The 18,289-nt window shown below is 42.6% G+C and overlaps 1 protein-coding gene across 7 annotated transcripts in view; it reads left to right on the top strand.

The window, feature by feature from the left end:
• Nucleotides 1–18,289, top strand: part of kmt2ca (lysine (K)-specific methyltransferase 2Ca) — a 491,907-nt gene that overhangs the window by 288,276 nt on the left and 185,342 nt on the right. For all 7 annotated transcript variants that reach the window (XR_013889503.1, XM_080213017.1, XM_080213041.1 and 4 more), the window contains exons 6-7: nt 8,189–8,319; nt 9,213–9,322. Coding sequence is in view for 6 of the 7 variants with exons in the window: in XM_080213017.1 (XP_080069143.1) it covers nt 8,189–8,319; nt 9,213–9,322 (241 nt within the window). In the remaining variant the exon portion in view is untranslated. The remainder of the gene's footprint in view (nt 1–8,188; nt 8,320–9,212; nt 9,323–18,289) is intronic.

The raw sequence follows: 18,289 nt of genomic DNA on the forward strand, positions 1-18,289 counted from the left end.
TCCAAAATTGTAGCTGGTTCTGACTTCTTAGCAATGATCAAGAAAGTGGTGCTTGGTGAAGTATTGCAGGGGGTGGTGGTACAGCAGGAAGGGGTGAAAATAAGGAAGGGAATTACAGTAATGTAGTAGCATGTGTAATTTAGCAGCTGAAATACTGCACTCCTGCTGAGGCTTGTTTAAGAACATAAGAACATAAGAAATAGGAGCAGGAGTAGGCCATCTAGCCCTTCGAGCCTGCCCCGCCATTCAATAAGATCATGGCTGATCTGTTGTGGCTCAGTTCCACTTTCCCGCCCTCTCCCCATAACCCTTAATCCCCTCTCTTATCAAGAACCCATCAACCCGCTTCTTAAAAATATTTAGCGAGGCAGCCTCCACCACTTCAACGGGCAGAGAATTCCAGAGATTCACCACCCTTTGAGTGAAGAAGTTTCTCCTCAACTCCGTTCTAAACCGCCTCCCCTTTATCTTGAGGCTGTGCCCCCTAGTCCTAGTGTCTTTTTTGAGCGGGAAGAGTCTCTCCACCTCTATCCTATCCATCCCATTCATCATCTTATACGTCTCAATGAGATCTCCCCTCATTCTTCTAAACTCTAACGAGTACAAGCCTAGTTTATTCAGCCTCTCCTCATAGCTCAATCCCCTCAACTCCGGTATCAGCCTAGTAAACCTCCTCTGCACTCCCTCCAGGGCCAAAATATCCTTGCGCAGGTGCGGCGCCCAAAACTGCACACAGTACTCCAGCTGCGGCCTCACCAATGCCCTATACAGCTGCAGCAAGACCTCCCTACTTTTATATTCAATCCCCCTCGCTATGAAGGCCAGCATCCCATTCGCCTTCCTGACCACCTGCTGCACCTGCAAGCTGGGTTTTTGCGACTCATGCACAAGGACCCCGAGGTCCCTCTGCACCGTCGCCTGCTGCAGTTTTTCGCCACGTAAGTAATAGTCCTTCCTACCATTCTTCCTACCAAAGTGGACCACCCCACACTTGCCAACATTAAATTCCATTTGCCATTTCCTGGCCCATTCGCCCAGCCTATCTAGATCCTTCTGCAGACTCTCCACACCCTCCGCACAATTTGCCTTTCCCCCAATCTTGGTGTCATCAGCAAATTTCGACACCCTACACTCGGTTCCCTCCTCCAGATCATCTATATAAATGGTAAATAGCTGAGGCCCCAGCACCGACCCCTGGGGCACCCCACTAGTCACCAACCGCCAATCCGAATAGCACCCATTAACCCCCACTCTCTGCCTCCTATTTGACAACCAATCCTCTATCCACGCTAACACCCTACCCCCAACTCCATGTCCCCTGACCTTCTGCAATAACCTCTTGTGAGGTACCTTGTCAAATGCCTTCTGAAAATCCAGAAAGACCACATCCACCGGCTCTCCTCTATCCACTGCCCTAGACACATCCTCATAGAACTCCAGTAAATTTGTCAGACACGACTTCCCTTTAATGAAACCGTGTTGCGTCCGCCCTATCAAGCAATTCCCTTCAAGATGCCTCGCAATTTCCTCCTTAATGACGGATTCTAACATTTTACCTACCACAGACGTTAAACTAACCGGCCTATAATTCCCCGCCTTTTGCCTGGCACCCTTCTTAAACAACGGTGTAACATTAGCCGTTTTCCAATCTTCCGGCACTTCCCCGGAATCCAGCGACGTCTGGAAAATAACCACCAAGGCATCCACTATCACCTCCGCCATTTCTTTCAGAACCCTCGGATGCATTCCATCCGGTCCTGGGGACTTGTCCACAATCAGCCCCTCCAGTCTGTCGAGCACCACCTCTCTAGTAACAGTAATGTCATTAAGACCCTCCATTCCTACCACCTTTCCATCGCTAACACCCGGCAAATTATTCACGTCCTCCTCCGTGAAGACAGAAACAAAAAAGTTATTCAAGACCTTAGCCATATCCCCATCCCCTACCACTAGCTCCCCTTTCTCATCCTCTAAAGGACCAATGTTCACCCTAGCCAGCCTCTTCCTTTTTATATATTTATAAAAACTCTTGCTATCCTTTTTTATATTAAGTGCTAGCCCAGCTTCATTGTTTCTCCTACCCTCCTTTATCAACTTCTTTGTCAATCTTTGTTGACATTTAAACCTTTCCCAATCCTCTTCTCGCCCACTGCTCTTAGCTACTCTAAATTCCTCCGCTTTTAATTTAACACTTTCCTTCACCTCCTTCGTTATCCACGGCTTATTACCTCTCCTCCTACTGTCCTTTTTAACCATTGGAATAAATTTCTGCTGAGCACCAAGAAAGATCTCCTTAAAGATCCTCCACTGCTCCTCAGCAGACCTACCTTCCAACGCACTCCCCCAGTCCACATTTGCCAATTCTTCTCTCATCCTACCATACTCCCCTCTATTCAAACAAAGGACGCGTGTCCGGGAACCCACTTTCTCCTCCTCCATCTGCACCAGAAACTCCACCATACAATGATCACTCTCTCCAAGAGGATCCTTCACCGCAAGGTCCCTAATTCTACCCGCCTCATTACATAGCACCAGATCCAAGATAGCTCGCTCCGTCGTCGGCTCCAACACACACTGTTCAAGGAAATTATCCCGGCAGCATTCCAAGAACTCCTCCTCGAGCCCACCTCGTCCAACATGGGTCGACCAATCAATATGCAGATTGAAATCTCCCATAACTACTGCCGTCCCATTCCTGCACGCCGCACTTATTTGCGTGTTAACAGCCCGCCCCACCTCCAGATCATTATTCGGGGGCCTATAGACGACACCCACCAGCGTCTTCCTCCCTTTGCTGTTCCTAATCTCCACCCACAACGATTCCACGTTCTGCTCTTTGGCTCCGATATCATCCCTTGCTACCACCTTGATACTATCCTTAATCAGCAGAGCTACGCCACCCCCTCTTTCCTCCTGCCTATCCTTCCTAAACACTTGATAGCCCTGTACATTCATCTCCCAGTCCCTGTCACCTTGCAGCCACGTCTCTGTAATGGCCACCAGATCGTATCCATTTGTGTCGATCTGCGCCACCAGCTCATCCACTTTATTCCGAATGCTTCGTGCATTCAGATAAAGCGCTTTCATCCCAGCCTTCACCTGGACCCTATTTGCCGTAACGCCACCAATTGGGACATCCTCGGCCTCTTCCCTTACCTGTACCCTATCCTTAACTTTAGACCTCGTAGCGTCACCTACCCTCGCACCCTCCCCCCCCCCCCCCCCCCCAATTAGTTTAAAGCCCTGTCTACAGTCCTCTTTACTCGATTCGCCAACACTCTGGTCCCAGCACGATTCAGACCAACCCCATCCCGCCCGAACAAGTCCCACCTACCCCAATACTGGTGCCAATGCCCCATAAATTCGAACCCATTCCTCCCACACCAATCCCTGAGCCACCCATTCACTTCCTTTATCCTGTCAACCCTACGCCCGTCTGCACTCAGTTCAGGCAGTAGCCCAGAGACGACCACCTTGTCGGTTCTACTTTTTAATTCCATTCCCAGCTTCTCATACTCCCTCCCCAGATCCTCAGTCCGCACTTTGCCTACGTCGCCGGCACCCACATGTACTACAACGACCGGGTTCTCACCCTCCCACTCCAGATTCCTCTGCAGCCCAGCTGCGACATCCTGTACCCGAGCACCAGGCAGACAACACACCCTTCTGTGCACTTTGTCATTGTGACAAAGGACAGTGTCAGTACCCTTCACCCCACTATCCCCAATCACTACTACATTCCTTTTCCATTTCTCTTTGCCTATGTCCTGCTGCATCACTGTACCGTGTGCAGTTTGCTCACCAACCTCACCTGCCTCGTCCTCTTCCAGACTGGAAGCAAGAACCTCAAACCTGTTATGCAGATTAAGAGGCTGAGGCCTCCGCTCCTCACCCCCCTTCCTCCTCCCAGCAGCCCCCTTTTGTCCCTGACCCTTAGATTTAGCCAGTCTAGGGGCACCCTCTCTCCCCCTGATGAGCCTCAGTGTCTGTAGCTCGGAGGCCAGCTCATCCACCTTGAGCTGGAGCTCCTCCAGCAACCTGCACTTACTGCAGACATGGTCACTGGGGAGGACCCTGGGGTCCACCAGTTCCCACATCATACAGAAACCACACATCACATGCGCCTCCATTATTCACTGTAATTTTTTATGGGGAAAAATTTTTTTTCCTTGTTTCTTGCTGTAGTAGTTTTGAAAAAATTTTTTTTCCTTGTTTTTTTTTCAAACAAACTCACCTGGCCTTTTTCCTTCAAGCCCTTTTTGATATTAAGCCCTATTAACTCACTCTGCTTCCCACTCACTCCGCTGCCCGCTGTCTACACCAGGCCTCCTTTTAAAGCAGGCTGGTCCACAAATGCCTTTTCACCACACCCTCAGAATTCTTAAAGCAGTAAATACAATAAATAAATGCTTTAAACAGTTCTACAAAGAGTAAAGTGCTTTAAACTTATTTTAAACAGGTTTTTAACAGGTAAAATCTTAGCTCTCTCTCTCTCTGCTCCAGCAAACAATGGAAGGCTTCACCGTGTGGCCCCTTGATAATTAAAGCAGGCTGGTCCACAAATGCCTTTTCACCACACCCTCAGAATTCTTCAAGCAGTAAATACAATAAATAAATGCTTTAAACAGTTCTACAAAGAGTAAAGTGCTTTAAACTTATTTTAAACAGGTTTTTAACAGGTAAAATCTTAGCTCTCTCTCTCTCTGCTCCAGCAATTTCTCTCTTTCTGTCCCCAACTCAAAATATTTCTCAGTCTACGTGTCTGTGTATCAATTGTAGCATAGAATTCTGATCTGCTCAAGGTCCAAACCATTGTCATTATGCTTGAAGAAACATGAGCATGATCAAGGATGCTTGCTTTTCAATGTCATAGCTACATTGTGAAAAGAAACATGACATTTAGATGTTGTCATTTGCCCATGTTATTTTTTGTATGGATTTTATTCCAAACAACTGTTGCCAGGACCTGATGCAGCAATGATGCAGGTTGGATAAAAGTACAAGGATACAGATCACTTTGTAGAATTAGAAAAGACAAATGGAAAGAGGGTGTAGCCATTTCATGTGAAGAGAATTTAATTAAAAGTTAATTGGACTTCTTTACACCTGAATCAAATAACATGGCAACCCTGGAGGAGAGGAAAATTAACAATAGCCATTTACTATAGACCATCAGGGAGAACATTGTAGCAGTGAATTAAGGAAAATCAGATGTAGCTGGTATTGGTGATTCAGTGTTACTAGAGTTGCTTTGCACAATGTGTTCTGGGTGCACTTGGAGTGAAGACATGCATCTGAAGCAGTACTGGATTGTTTGATGCAACATCGAGAGGGAACTGGGGCTCTGTCAAACCTGATTTTAAAAAATGCCAGAAGATGGTGGAGCTGGACATAGAGTTGTAATGACACAGGAATCTAAGAGAGAAAGTTTTGATAACAGTAACTGCGAAATGATGCATTTTAAATTTAGAGTTATAATAGATATAAATAGGAGGATCCCAAATCAAAGGTATGAGTAGTTATTGATAAGTAAGTGCCGCTTAATAGTGCTTATAGACTTCTGGTTTGGTAATTGACTGGGTTGAGTTTGTTTTGCATTTTGTGGTCAGGACATTGCTGGACAAGTTTGCACATTGTCCGGTAGATCCACTGTTGCAGTTGTACAGGAACAGCTAGGCTAGGGGCATGGCTAATTCTGGAGCACAAGTCTTTGGTCTTATTGCCAGAATGTTGTTAGAGCTCATAGTCCTTACAGTAGACAATATCTTGAGCCATTTCTTAGTATAATTTGGAGTGAATCAAATTGGCAGAAGACCAGTATATGTGATGTTGGGGACCTCTGGAGGATACTGAGATGGATCATCCAATTGGTATTTCTGGCTTGAAGATGGTTGGAAATGTTTCAGCCTTGTCTTTTACACAGATGTGTTGCATTCCCCCATCATTGAGGATGGGGATACTTGTAGATCCTCCTTCCCTCGCTAGTTGTTTAACTGCCCACTACCATTCAGGACTGTCTGTTGCAGGCTTGCTGAGCCTATTCAATTAATAAGTTGTGGAATCGATTTGCTGTCTGTGACATGCTGCTGTTGCTTATGTTTGGCGCACAGGTAGTCTTGTGTTGTAGCTTCTCCAGGATATTCATTTTTAGGTATTATCTGATATTGTTCCTGGCATTGTCTCCTGCACTCTTCATTGAATCAGAGTTGATTTGGTGATGACAATAGTCTCTCCCTCAATGTCAACAAAATGAAGAAGATCGTTATCAACTTCAAGAAGTGTAATGGAGGACATTCCCTGTCTACATCAATGGGGCAAAGTAGAAATGATTGAGAGCTTCAAGTTTTTAGGTGTCCAGATCACCAACAACCTCTCCATACTGATGCTAGAATTACGAAAGCCCACCAGTGCCTCCACTTTCTCAGCAGACTAAAGAAATCTGGCAGGTCCACTACGACGCTCACCAACTTTTACAGATGCACCATAGGAAGCATTCTTTCTGGTTGTATCGCAGCTTGATATGGTTCCTGCTCTGTCCAAGACTACAAGAAACTACAAAGTGTTGGGAACGGAGCCCAGTCTATCACTTAAACTATCTTCTCACCCATTGGCTCTGCCTACAATTCCCCCTGTCTTGGAAAAGCAGCCAGCATAAGTAAGGACCCCACGCACTTCGGCCATACTCTCTCTCTTTCTTTCTCTCTCTCTCTCTCCTTCCATCAGGAAAAAGATACAAAAGTCTGAGGTCACTCCCAACCAACTCAAGAACAGCCTTTTCCCTGCTTCCATCAGACTTTTGAATGGCCAACCTTGCATTAAGTTGATCTTTGCACCTTAGCTACGACTGCAACACTACATTCTGCACTCTCTCCATTCCTTCTATGTACAGTATGCTTTGTATAATGTGCAAGAAACAAGACTTTTCATTGTTTACTAGTACACATGACCATAATAAATCAACTCAGATTCCCTGACTTGATGGGGATTGTGGAAAATCTGCAAAAGTAAACAAACCAGTCAGGTCACTCAATTTCTATTTTAATTATTCATTCCATTAATGAAAAGTTTTATAACTGATGTAAATATTTACCAATTATAAGAAAATGATGTAAACATTATTGTAGAATTTTCTGTACTTGAAATACCTGTAACAGTTGCCAGATACCTGTGCCCGTGAGGGAGGTTCAAGTCGAGACAACGCAAGTTTCCAAACCATCCTTCGCTAAAGAGACGTGACCAAAGTAAAGCATGCTGAGATTCTAAAGCTTGATAGTAAAATTGGACTTTTGCAGAACATTCCAACTTCTACCAAACATACGGAGTCATATCTTCTGAGCTCCCCACCATCAGAATTTAGAGGCACCTCAGAGATGAGCTGGGGAATCTCTATCAGGAGTTCCCTGAATGTTTTTCCATTGCAATTGCCCATGAGTGCGTACCTCTTCTGGACAGTTGCCCTGCACTGGGAACCATTCCAAACTCATCATCCCCAACTTCCTCCATTGACTTCCAAACATGTCAGCTGGACCATGGGCGTTACTGTGCAGTACAGTGCAAGAGGCTTGGAGGTACAGAAATGAGGTACTGCAGTTTAACTGATGTAACTATAGTACAGCGAGTTTATGTAAGTACCATATACATGTGGAAAGTTGAATATGTTACCACAAGGACTACGGCAGTACGAGTGCCGTGTCCATACTGTCAAAGCATCTGGGGTCAGCAATAAGTGTGAATTTGCCAGTGTCATTCCAAATATTTCTTAAGTGCAGCTGTAATTTTTAAAAAGTAGTTTACAGATGTTTTGGAAAGAAGTACCGTAAAATCGGTAAAGAAGGGACAATGTAAGTTAGTTTGACGCATTTCTTCTCATTCTCTACTAAAGTTCAGAATCTTGGAATGTTTTGCCTATTGATTATAATTGATTGCTTTTTAGAAATGATGGTGCCAACCAGAAAAATACTTTTCAGTGCACCACCTTAGAACTGGAGGATGTGTGGCCACTACACAGGTTACATGTTATAAAACAAATAAATTTGCTGCATATTAAAGTTCTCTTAATAACAGGTCCTTAACAGTTTACAACATCAGTTAAGCAGATTACACATTTGCAATTTGTGCAAGCGTAAAATTCAAGCAATAAATTCAAACTTGAACACAATATTTTGAATTACTTTCTTTTTTATATCAGGTCTCCTTGCCAATCTGCAACGCCTGTGTCTACATGTATTAATGAAGAACAGACGAACAGATATTGGGATGAGCTCAATCAAGTTGGCCTTCCTGATGATATTGATGTCCAGGCCTTATTTGAGCCTTCAGGTATTAAAAGCATAGATATGTTCTTAATGAATTGGTCTCTCTATGTATTTATCTATTTCCTTATTAATCGTTGTGATTGACTCTGGTTTGATGGTTAGTTGTAGCATATTCCATATCCAACAGACTTTGTCTGACAATCCCAATTTCCTCACTGACCTCCCCAGTGCTAAGTTTATATAAAGTTTAGTTAGTTATTCACTAGCCAGTAGCATTAATCTTTAATTATTTGTTCAAAAATTAATCAATCATGACTTACCCTGCATGAAACCATGTAGTACCTACTTTTCATTGTGTCCATAATTGAGGTCTAATGTAATCATGTGATATTTTGTAATGGATGGTAACTTTCTTCTTTAAAGGATGGTGGCAGTTTATGCCATGTGCATAAAAATAATTTTCCACTATATTTAAAAAAAAAGGCTTGTCTTTTTATAAAGCATGGAAAGTTCAATAACATATTGTATTGCTTTATTTGAGCTTTTTTAAGTTAGTAGTATTGTCTAAGCTTATTCAAAGAGAACCAAAATGTCCCAGCTAAACATGTTTTAATGCACTGGTTGTACAGTTCACCACTGTGGCCCAGACTTTATAAATCTAATATTTGACATCTACCATTGGTAGTCCAGAACAGTGCAAGAAATAGAAACATTAGTTCCTAGCTAAAAGATATTTGTGCACAATTAGGCAAATGTTACTGATTCGGTAATGAACAGTACTTCCACAGGTCATATTTCTGTCTTGTTCCGCCCTAAACTAATGCATAATTATCGATAGAAGCAAAAATGACTTGAATTTTAAAATAGATCAGACATCCAAGAAGATAGTTTTGTGCTGTGTTGGGGGATATGTAGATAGTATCTGTGTCCTATGTATTTTTAATTTTTTGTTGCCAGGTCACTGTTGGGTTCACCATTGTTGTGCAAAATGGTCATCTGGAGTGTGCCAGGCAGACGAACAGGTACTGATGAATGTGGACAAAGCAGTTCTCTCAGGGATTACAGAGGTAAGTTGAAACTTCTGGGAAGGCCAATGTTAGTTTAGCTGAAATGTAGCCTCGTGAGTTTTGAAGAAAGTTTTTATTTAGAACATAGAACACTACAGCACAAACAGGCCCTTCGGCCCACAAGTTGTGCCGATCACATCTATACCTACCAAGCCATAGAACTATCTGTAACTCCCAATCCCATTAGATCCCATATACTCATCCAGAAGTCTTTTAAAAGACCCCAGCAAATTCGCCTCTCCCACCACCAACAGCAGCCGATTCCACTCATTCACCACACTCTGAATGAAAAACTTACCCCTAACATCTCCTCTGTACTTGCTCCCCAGCACCTTAAACCTGTGTCCTCTCGTAGCGACCGTTTTAGCCCTGGGAAATAGCCTCTGAGAATCCACCCTATCTATTCCTCTCAACATCTTATAAACCTCTATCAGGTCGTCTCTCAACCTTCATCTCTCCAGGGAGAAGAGACCTAGCTCCCTCAACCTATCTTCATAAGGCATGCCTCCCAATCCAGGAAACATCCTTGTAAATCTCCTCTGCACCCTCTCAATAGCTTCCACATCCTTCCTGTAGTGAGGCGACCAGGACTGCGCACAGTACTCCAAGTGGGGTCTGACAAGGGTCTTATAAAGTTGCAGCGTTACCTCCTGACTCCTGAACTCAGTCCTTCAATTAATGAAGGCCAGTACACCATACGCCTTCTTGACCACATTCTCCACCTGCGAGGCTGATTTGAGAGTCCTATGGACCCAGACCCCAAGATCCTGCTGCTCTTCAACACAGCTAAGACTCCCACCCTTGATATTGTACTCCTTTATCCCATTGGTCCTGCCAGAATGGACCACTACACATTTATCCACGTTGAAGTCCATCTGCCACTTCCCCGCCCAGTCTTGCATCCTATCTATGTCATGCTGCAACTTCTGACATCCCTCCAGACTATCCACAACACCAACCTTCATATCGTCGGTGAACTTACTAACCCATCCCTCCACTTCCTCATCCGGGTCATTTATGAAAATGACAAACAGCAAGGGTCCCAGAACAGATCCCTGGGGCACTCCACTGGTGACCGCCCTCCATACAGAAAAAGGCCCATCCACAACCACTCTCTGCCTTCTGCAGGCAAGCCAGTTCTGGATCCACAAGGCCAAATCCCCTTGGATACCATGCCCTCTCATCTTCTCAAGAAGTCTTGCATGGGGGACCTTATCAAACGCCTTGCTGAAGTCCATGTAAACCACATCTACTGCTCTTCCTTCGTCAATGTATTCAGTCACATTTTCAAAGAACTCAACTAGGCTCGTAAGGCACGACCTGCCCTTGACAAAGCCGTGCTGACTATTTCTGTTCATTCTAAGCTTCTCTAAATGCTCATAAATCTTGTCCCTCAGAATCCTTTCCATCAACTTACCAATCACTGAGGTCAGACTCACTGGTCGGTAATTTCCTGGGCTATCCCTGTTCCCTTTCTTGAAAATAGGAACCACGTCCGCAATCCTCCGGAATTTCATGAATGCGACATTGCTGATGTATGTGGGCAGATTACAGTGCTTACAAAGTCAAGTCAGAAGTTGGACTTGCAACCTCTAGATATATATTCAAACTTAGATTTTGTCTCTTGTCTTTTTGATTTTTTACTGTTTATAGTGATGAACAAGGGGTGACTCTTCCTTTCAGTCCTAACTTATCTCTAAATGGAACAAGAATGTAAATTGGAGGAACAAACCTTGGGGACTAACAACATGTTTTAAGGAAATCTACAAAAATAAAGACTATTATGAGCTTGGTTGTCCATGACTTAAGCGACATTCATAATTACTGTTAATGGGTATTGCATTGTGTTGATACATTTTAAAAATGGCAAATGTGGGTGTGTTGGTTGAATAGACTACAAACATTTGAGTAAAAGCTCTGATCTCATTTTTAAAAAATTATTCTGCATCAGGGTGTTCAAGATTTCCAGATCTGACACAAAATAGCTTCTGTGGATTAGGAGAATAGGTGTAGTGGTGCCTTAGGCATGAGAAAATATCTGTCAGGTTCTGAATATTTTGATGGATAATGCCAGTGGTAAAGGTCAGTTGTGGCAGGAATCCTTGCTCAGCTTAGCAACTAAAAGGTCAGAATATCAAGGAATGGTAACTGTGAGCTATTTTCCACCATGTTCGTAGGTCTTCAGTCATGACCTTTTGGTTTATTAGACTTGTTATCAAAATCCTGTTGACAACCTGCTTATTAACTGAGGCATAGAATGTCAGTGTTATTAAGGATCTGTGGTGCTAATGCAGTGACAAGTCCTGGGCAATGTATTGAGTTGATAATGTGAAAAGTTGTGTTAAATTTTTCAATCATGACTTCTATTTTGTCCTTCCTAATTGCTCATGCAACTTGAACAGGATGCACCCAAACTTGTCTGATCAGCTGAGCTTAAAACCCCTGCCTATTGTGAGGCTGCCTACTTCACCCTTTTGTTAGAGGAATAAAGATCACTGTCAGTGGTCAGGACCACTGTCAGTAGTGGCCATTGCACCAGAGGGACCCTCTTGTATTTTGCCCTGTTCTTTTACTCCTCCCTACACTAAGGATATTGTGGCCTCGCCCAGACCTATGCTCCTATTGCAGTTGAGTAACTCTCATGTGAAACTGGAACCTACTTGTTTCTGCGGCTTTATGCTATAGTAAACTGAGATAATAGAGCTGCTCATATTTGAATTGTTCCAGATATTAATGGTAAGATGTATTACTGCTTAATTTAACATCAGAATGTTATACTTTGGAGAGCAAGAAGTCGCACAACATCAGGTTAAAGTCCATCAGGTTTATTTGGTAGCACAAGCCACAAGCTTTCAGAGTGCTGCTCCTTCATCAGGTGAGTGGGAGTTCTGAATTCACTACCCTAAAAGTGTGGAGTAAATTTGAGGAGATAGTCAGATTTTTAATTAGTAATGGGTTGACAGGTTATTGAAAATGGGCAAGAAGGCGAAGTTGAGGCTGAGATGAGATCAGCCATGATTGTATTGAATGGCAGAGCAGGCTTGAGGGGCTGAATTGCCTAATCCTCCTCCTAGTTCTTAAGTTCTTATATTCTAAAGGCTAGCATTCTGTTAAACTTTCTCAATAGTTTGTAGCACCTGTATTTAGCCTTCAGTGACATAGGCACAAGAATATCCAGATCCCTTTTGCACATCCACACTTTCTAATTTCTTACTATTCAGGAAATATTCTACACATTTGTTCCTTTTACCAAAATAGATTGCTTCATAGTTTCCACATTATATTCCATCTGCCATATTCTTGCCCACTCACAAAGTCTATTCAAATCCTCCTGTATCCACTTCACAAGTTCCTCTTATCACGCATTCCTGCCTAGCTTTATATCATCCACAAACTTTTTATATCTGGTCCCTACAGCCAAATCATTGATATATATTGTCAACGTCTGGGGCCCAAGTGCTGATCCTTTTCATACCCCGCTAGCCACAACCTGCCATTTATTCCTACTCTCTGATTTCTGCCTGTTAGTCAGTCCTCAGTCTGCAACAGGATGTTGACTCCTATCCCATGTGCTTCGATTTTGTTAATCAGCCTCTTGGAGGGGACTTTATCTTTTATATACATCAGGGGTCAGTTTAGCTCAGTTGACTGGAAAGCTGGTTAGTGATGCAGAGCAATGCCAACAGCACATGTTCGATTCCTGTACTGCTGAGGTTGTTCATAAAGGCCTTACGTCTTGTCTGAGTTGTGGTGATCCTCAAGTTAAATCACCACCAGTCAGCTCTCCTCCTCAAAGGGGAGAGCAACCTATGGTCATCCGGCACTATGACGACTGTATCTTTTTACTATGCCCATCGACTCATCTTTATCAATTTTGGAGTAGCATCTTCAAAAAAACTCCAGTGAGTTTGTCAAACGTGATTTTCATGAATCCTATGCCTAATCAGATCATGAATGTCCAACTGTCTTGGTTTCAGAGTGGTGTATGTCTAACCACAGTCAGTCTGTGGTTTTAAAGAGACTGTGTTTAGCGAGAACATTATAGCACAAGATAGATCGTGTAACCTATGTTATCCTTAAAATCTGTGTACGTTTGTGAAGATAAGTGAGAGTGAAGGAATATCATGTTATGGTCAAACCTTTTATGTTTAATGAATGGTTTTTTCCTTGTTAAAAACTAACTAGGATTCCTGTGACTCTATTCCTCTACATTTTCTTTTTAAAAAGTGTATGTTAAGGCCTTTGAGGTAGGGTTCCTTTCTGGGATCTTCCTGTCCAGTTATAACATCAACTGGGGTCGTAACATACTCTGCTCCAATTGGACATAATACTGAGCTAGAGTTGTGTGTCTAATTCTGATCACCACACTTCAGGGAGGAAATAAAGGAGAGGAAATTTACTGAAAAAAGTACAAGGTGTAAGTGGCTCTGTGGAAAGATTGGAGAAGCTGGGATTAGTTCTCCTTAAAGCAGAGAAAGTTATGGGGAGATTTATTAGAGGTGTTCAAAATGGATGGCTGGGGTGGTTGATGGGGTAGAGATGGAGAACTTGATTCCATTGATTGGCAGAACAGCTAGTTTAAAGTATTTGGCAGTAAGAACCGGACACAAAATGAGATTCTCTTTTCACAGTTTAATGATCTCACGTACATTGGCTGAAAGAGCTGTGCGGTAGATTTCGTAAGGACTTTGAAAAGTGAATTGGATCAGTACTTGAAAAGGAAAAACTTGCAGGGCTGTAGGGAAAGAGCAAGAGTTTGGCTTAATTGGACAACTCTTTCAAACATTCAGTAAAGCTGGGCCATGAGTGTTTACAATTATTCAGAGAATTTGTTTTAATGCCCACTTATACACCCTTAGTGCAAAGAGGGAAAAATACCTCACACTAAAGCTCTTTTCTGAACTGAACTGGTCCACTTTGCTCAGTTTACTTCCTTTGACACAGTATCATTTTTTTAGTGTTGTGGGTTTTAAAATGTATATTAACAGCTAAAGAAAAGCTTTGTTTTACTGAAAGTAATACCTATTGAGTTTAGAAATCTGTAATTGTTATTGCATGTAGAATTCATATTGACAGATGATTCAGAAAAACTGTTCAATACATCCTAGGGCTATTGAATATGGGAGGGAGTTGGGGTGAGGAAAAGAATGGAAGAACTTGGTGTGATCATTAAAATGCTACCACGTTTAAAAAATATAATATCTGGCATTTGACATAAAATATTGCTGTAGGGCTGCAAGAGTTTAAATGTATTTGATATAACAGCTCTTGAATGATTTTGCAGACAGAATGCTTTTTGGGTTGGTTAGAGTGCCTTTACAATTAAATAAAATTAAATACATCTTCTGCGCTATACCAGAACTATTTGAGTCATTTATGTGTATGTAACACCATTCCACACTGCTGTGATAACAAACGTATTTTTATAATGACTCCCTTGATAGAAGAAACAGAATCAATTGCATTCATTTAAAACCTACATGTCGCGCAGAGAAGGTGTACTACAGGGACTCCAATGTATTTAAAAATCTGTTTGAAGATTGCTGTGGAAATCCATTTGTGAATAGCTGTGCTGGGTGCCATTTGGCACAGAGCTCTGCTCTGCTGTTAAGCATGTGTAGTGTGTTGAGTAACATTGATTTATCAATAGCATTTTATGGAAAGTAATTTTCCTTTTTAAAAGGAAAATTGCTTTTGTATTCATATTTCAAAGATATAGCCCATGAAAATTCCAAGTTGTACAGTTACTTGTTTCTGTAGTATATATATTTTAAAACATATATGGTGCTCCAGAGAATTTTAGAGAAAAGTAACAATCTTGGCATCAAATTGCATTGACACTGTTTCCTGATTTAGGAGTTGTACAGTGATCGAGTTCCTGACCACTCCTCATCATATCTCTCTCCCCTTTTACTATTTGTTATGGCCCGTGAATGAACAATGGCTCTTTGGTGAGGAACTGGTCGGAGACCTAAAGCCCATTACCAGCGCGAAGTGAGTAGAAAATTAGCAAAAGCGAAAAAATTGCAGAGGAGGAGAATAAAACATTAAAACAAAACTTTCCAATTATTTTATTTTGTAATACAGTAGGAAGGATCTTTTTGCTTATTTTACATGCCTTGCTTCTCATGGCATAGCTGTCTCACAGTAAGAAGTCTCACAACACCAGGTTAAAGTCCAACAGATTTATTTGGTAGCAAACGCCACTACCTCTTGGAGTGCTGCTCCTTCATCTGGTGGGAGGTAGTTCTGTTCACAGACAGGGCAAATAAAGACACAAACTTAATTTACAAAATAATGATTGGAATTCAAGTCTTTGCAGCTAATCAAGTCTGAAAGGTACAGACAGTGTGAGTGGAGAGAGCACTAAGCACAGGTTAGAGAGATGTGTATTGTCTCCAGATAGGACAGTTAGTGAGATTTTGCAAGCCCAGGCAAGTCGTGGGGGTTACAGATAGTGTGACATGAACCTAAACTCCCGGTTGAGGCCACCGTCGTGTGCGGAACCTGGCTATCAGTCTCTGCTCAGCGACTCTGTGCTGTCGTGTGTCATGAGGCTGCCTAGAAGAACCCTTCCCTGAAGAGGCCGAATGCCCGTAACCGCTGAAGTGTTCCCCAACAGAGAGCAGTCTTGCTTGGTAATTGTCGAGCGGTGTTCATTCATCTGTTGTCGTAGTGTCTGCATGATCTCCCCAATGTACCATGCCTCGGGACATCTTTTCCTGCAGCTGCAGAGCATCTTGCCCAAGACCACAATTGACCCCAGGTCCTTTTTTTTTCATTCTTACGGGATATGGGCATCGCTGGCAAAGCCAGTGTTTGTTGCCCATCCCTAATTGCCCTTGAACTGAGTGGCTTGTCAGACCATTTCAGAGGGCATTTAAGAGTTAACCAGATCTGAAGACTCATGTCAAGGCAGATTCCCTTCCTTAAAGAACATTGGTGAACCAGATGAGTTTTTATAACAATCAGTGGAAGTTTCATGAGGTTAATTTTATATTTCAGGTTAATTGAATTTAAATTCTACCAGCTGCCATGGTGACACTTGAACCCAGAACATCAACCTGTGACTGTGGATTATTAGTCCTGTGACACCATCTCTCTTTCATCCTGCTGCCCCCACCCCCTTCTCCGCCCCCCCAGTTCATCACCATCTGTCAAGTATGGAAATTGTATTTTTAGATCACTTATAGACTATCATTAATTAAAATTGGCTTTTGTTGATAGAATCCTTAAGGCCGTTAATTTACCTTTGGGATTATAGATCAGAAGGGCTGACACCAGAAGAATTCATTAATTGAACAAAATGGTTCATGACTGTTCACCACATATACTTCATTCAGAAGAAATTGGACCTTTTTTTAAAAAGGTTTCTGGTTGTCCTTTTAGTAAGCTGTCCTATACTACTAACATAAAAGCAAATTACATCAAAAATAACATCCTCAAAAAAGTCCTAAGTTTGTCAAACATGGTTTCCTTCTCATAAAGCCATTCTCTGATGGTGTTATGATTTTTAAGTCTGTTAAGACTTTCTTGTACATTCCAGCATTTTCCTGATGACTGTAATTCCATGTTTTTTCTTTGTCTTTTTCTTGAGTAGTTGTGTTACATTTGCTAACTTCCAACCATTCCAGAATCTAGGGTATTTTGAAAAATCATAACCAACACATCCACTATTGCTGCAGCTGTCCTCTTTTGGAACCCTAGAGTGTAGGCTATCAAATCTTGGGAATTTGTTGGATTCTAGTTCCTCAAGTTAATCATCTTAATTTCCCCATTCTTTTGGATCCTAGGTTACCCTCTATTTCTAGCATGGAACTTGTGTCCTCCACTGTTACTTATTCAAAGTCTGCCATTTCCTCATTCCCCATGATAATTTCTTCGGCCTCTGCATGTGAGGGTCCAACATTTACTTTATCTATGCTCTTTTTTATATTCTTGTGAAAGCTCTTGCAATCTCTTTTTTATATTCTTGGTTGGTTTAATCTCATTCTATTCTAATGTGGTTTCTTCTTTGCAACATTATAACCCTCTTCTTTTAGAACATAGAACACTACAGCACAAACAGGCCCTTCGGCCCACAAGTTGCGCCGATCACATCTATACGTACTAAGCCATAGACCTATCTATAACCCCCAGTCCCATTAGATCCCATATACTCATCCAGAAGTCTTTTAAAAGACCCCAGCAAGTTTGCTCCTACCACCACCGACGGCTGCCGATTCCATTCACTCACCACCCTCTGAGTGAAAAACTTACCCCTAACATCTCCTCTGTACTTGCTTCCCTGCACCTTAAATCTGTGTCCTCTTGTAGCGACCATTTCAGCCCGGGCAAATAGCCTCTGAGAATCCACCCTATCTATTCCTCTCAACATCTTATAAACCTCTATCAGGTCGCCTCTCAACCTTCGTCTGTCCAGGGAGAAGAGTCCCAGCTCCCTCAACCTATCTTCATAAGGCATGCCTCCCAATCCAGACAACATCCTTGTAAATCTCCTGTGCACCCTTTCAATAGCTTCCACGTCCTTCCTATAGTGAGGTGACCAGAACTGCACACAGTACTCCAAGTGGGGTCTGACAAGGGTCTTTATAAAGTTGCAGCATTACCTCTTGACTCCTAAACTCAATCCCTTGATTAATGAAGGCCAGTACACCATACGCCTTCTTGACCACATCTTCCACCTGCAAGGCTGATTTGAGAGTCCTATGGACCCAGACCCCAAGATCCTTCTGCTCTTCAACACAGCTAAGACTCCTACCCTTGATATTGTATTCCTTCATCCCATTGGTCCTGCCAGAATGGACCACTACACATTTATCTGCATTGAAGTCCATCTGCCACTTCTCCGCCCAGTCTTGCATCCTATCTATGTCCCGCTGCAACTTCTGACATCCCTCCAGACCATCCACAACACCACCAACCTTCGTATCGTCGGTGAACTTACTAACCCATCCCTCCACTTCC

The sequence above is a fragment of the Carcharhinus amblyrhynchos genome, chromosome 2 (assembly GCF_965287045.1).
Source record: "Carcharhinus amblyrhynchos chromosome 2, sCarAmb.v2.hapA, whole genome shotgun sequence".
Taxonomy (NCBI): domain Eukaryota; kingdom Metazoa; phylum Chordata; class Chondrichthyes; order Carcharhiniformes; family Carcharhinidae; genus Carcharhinus; species Carcharhinus amblyrhynchos.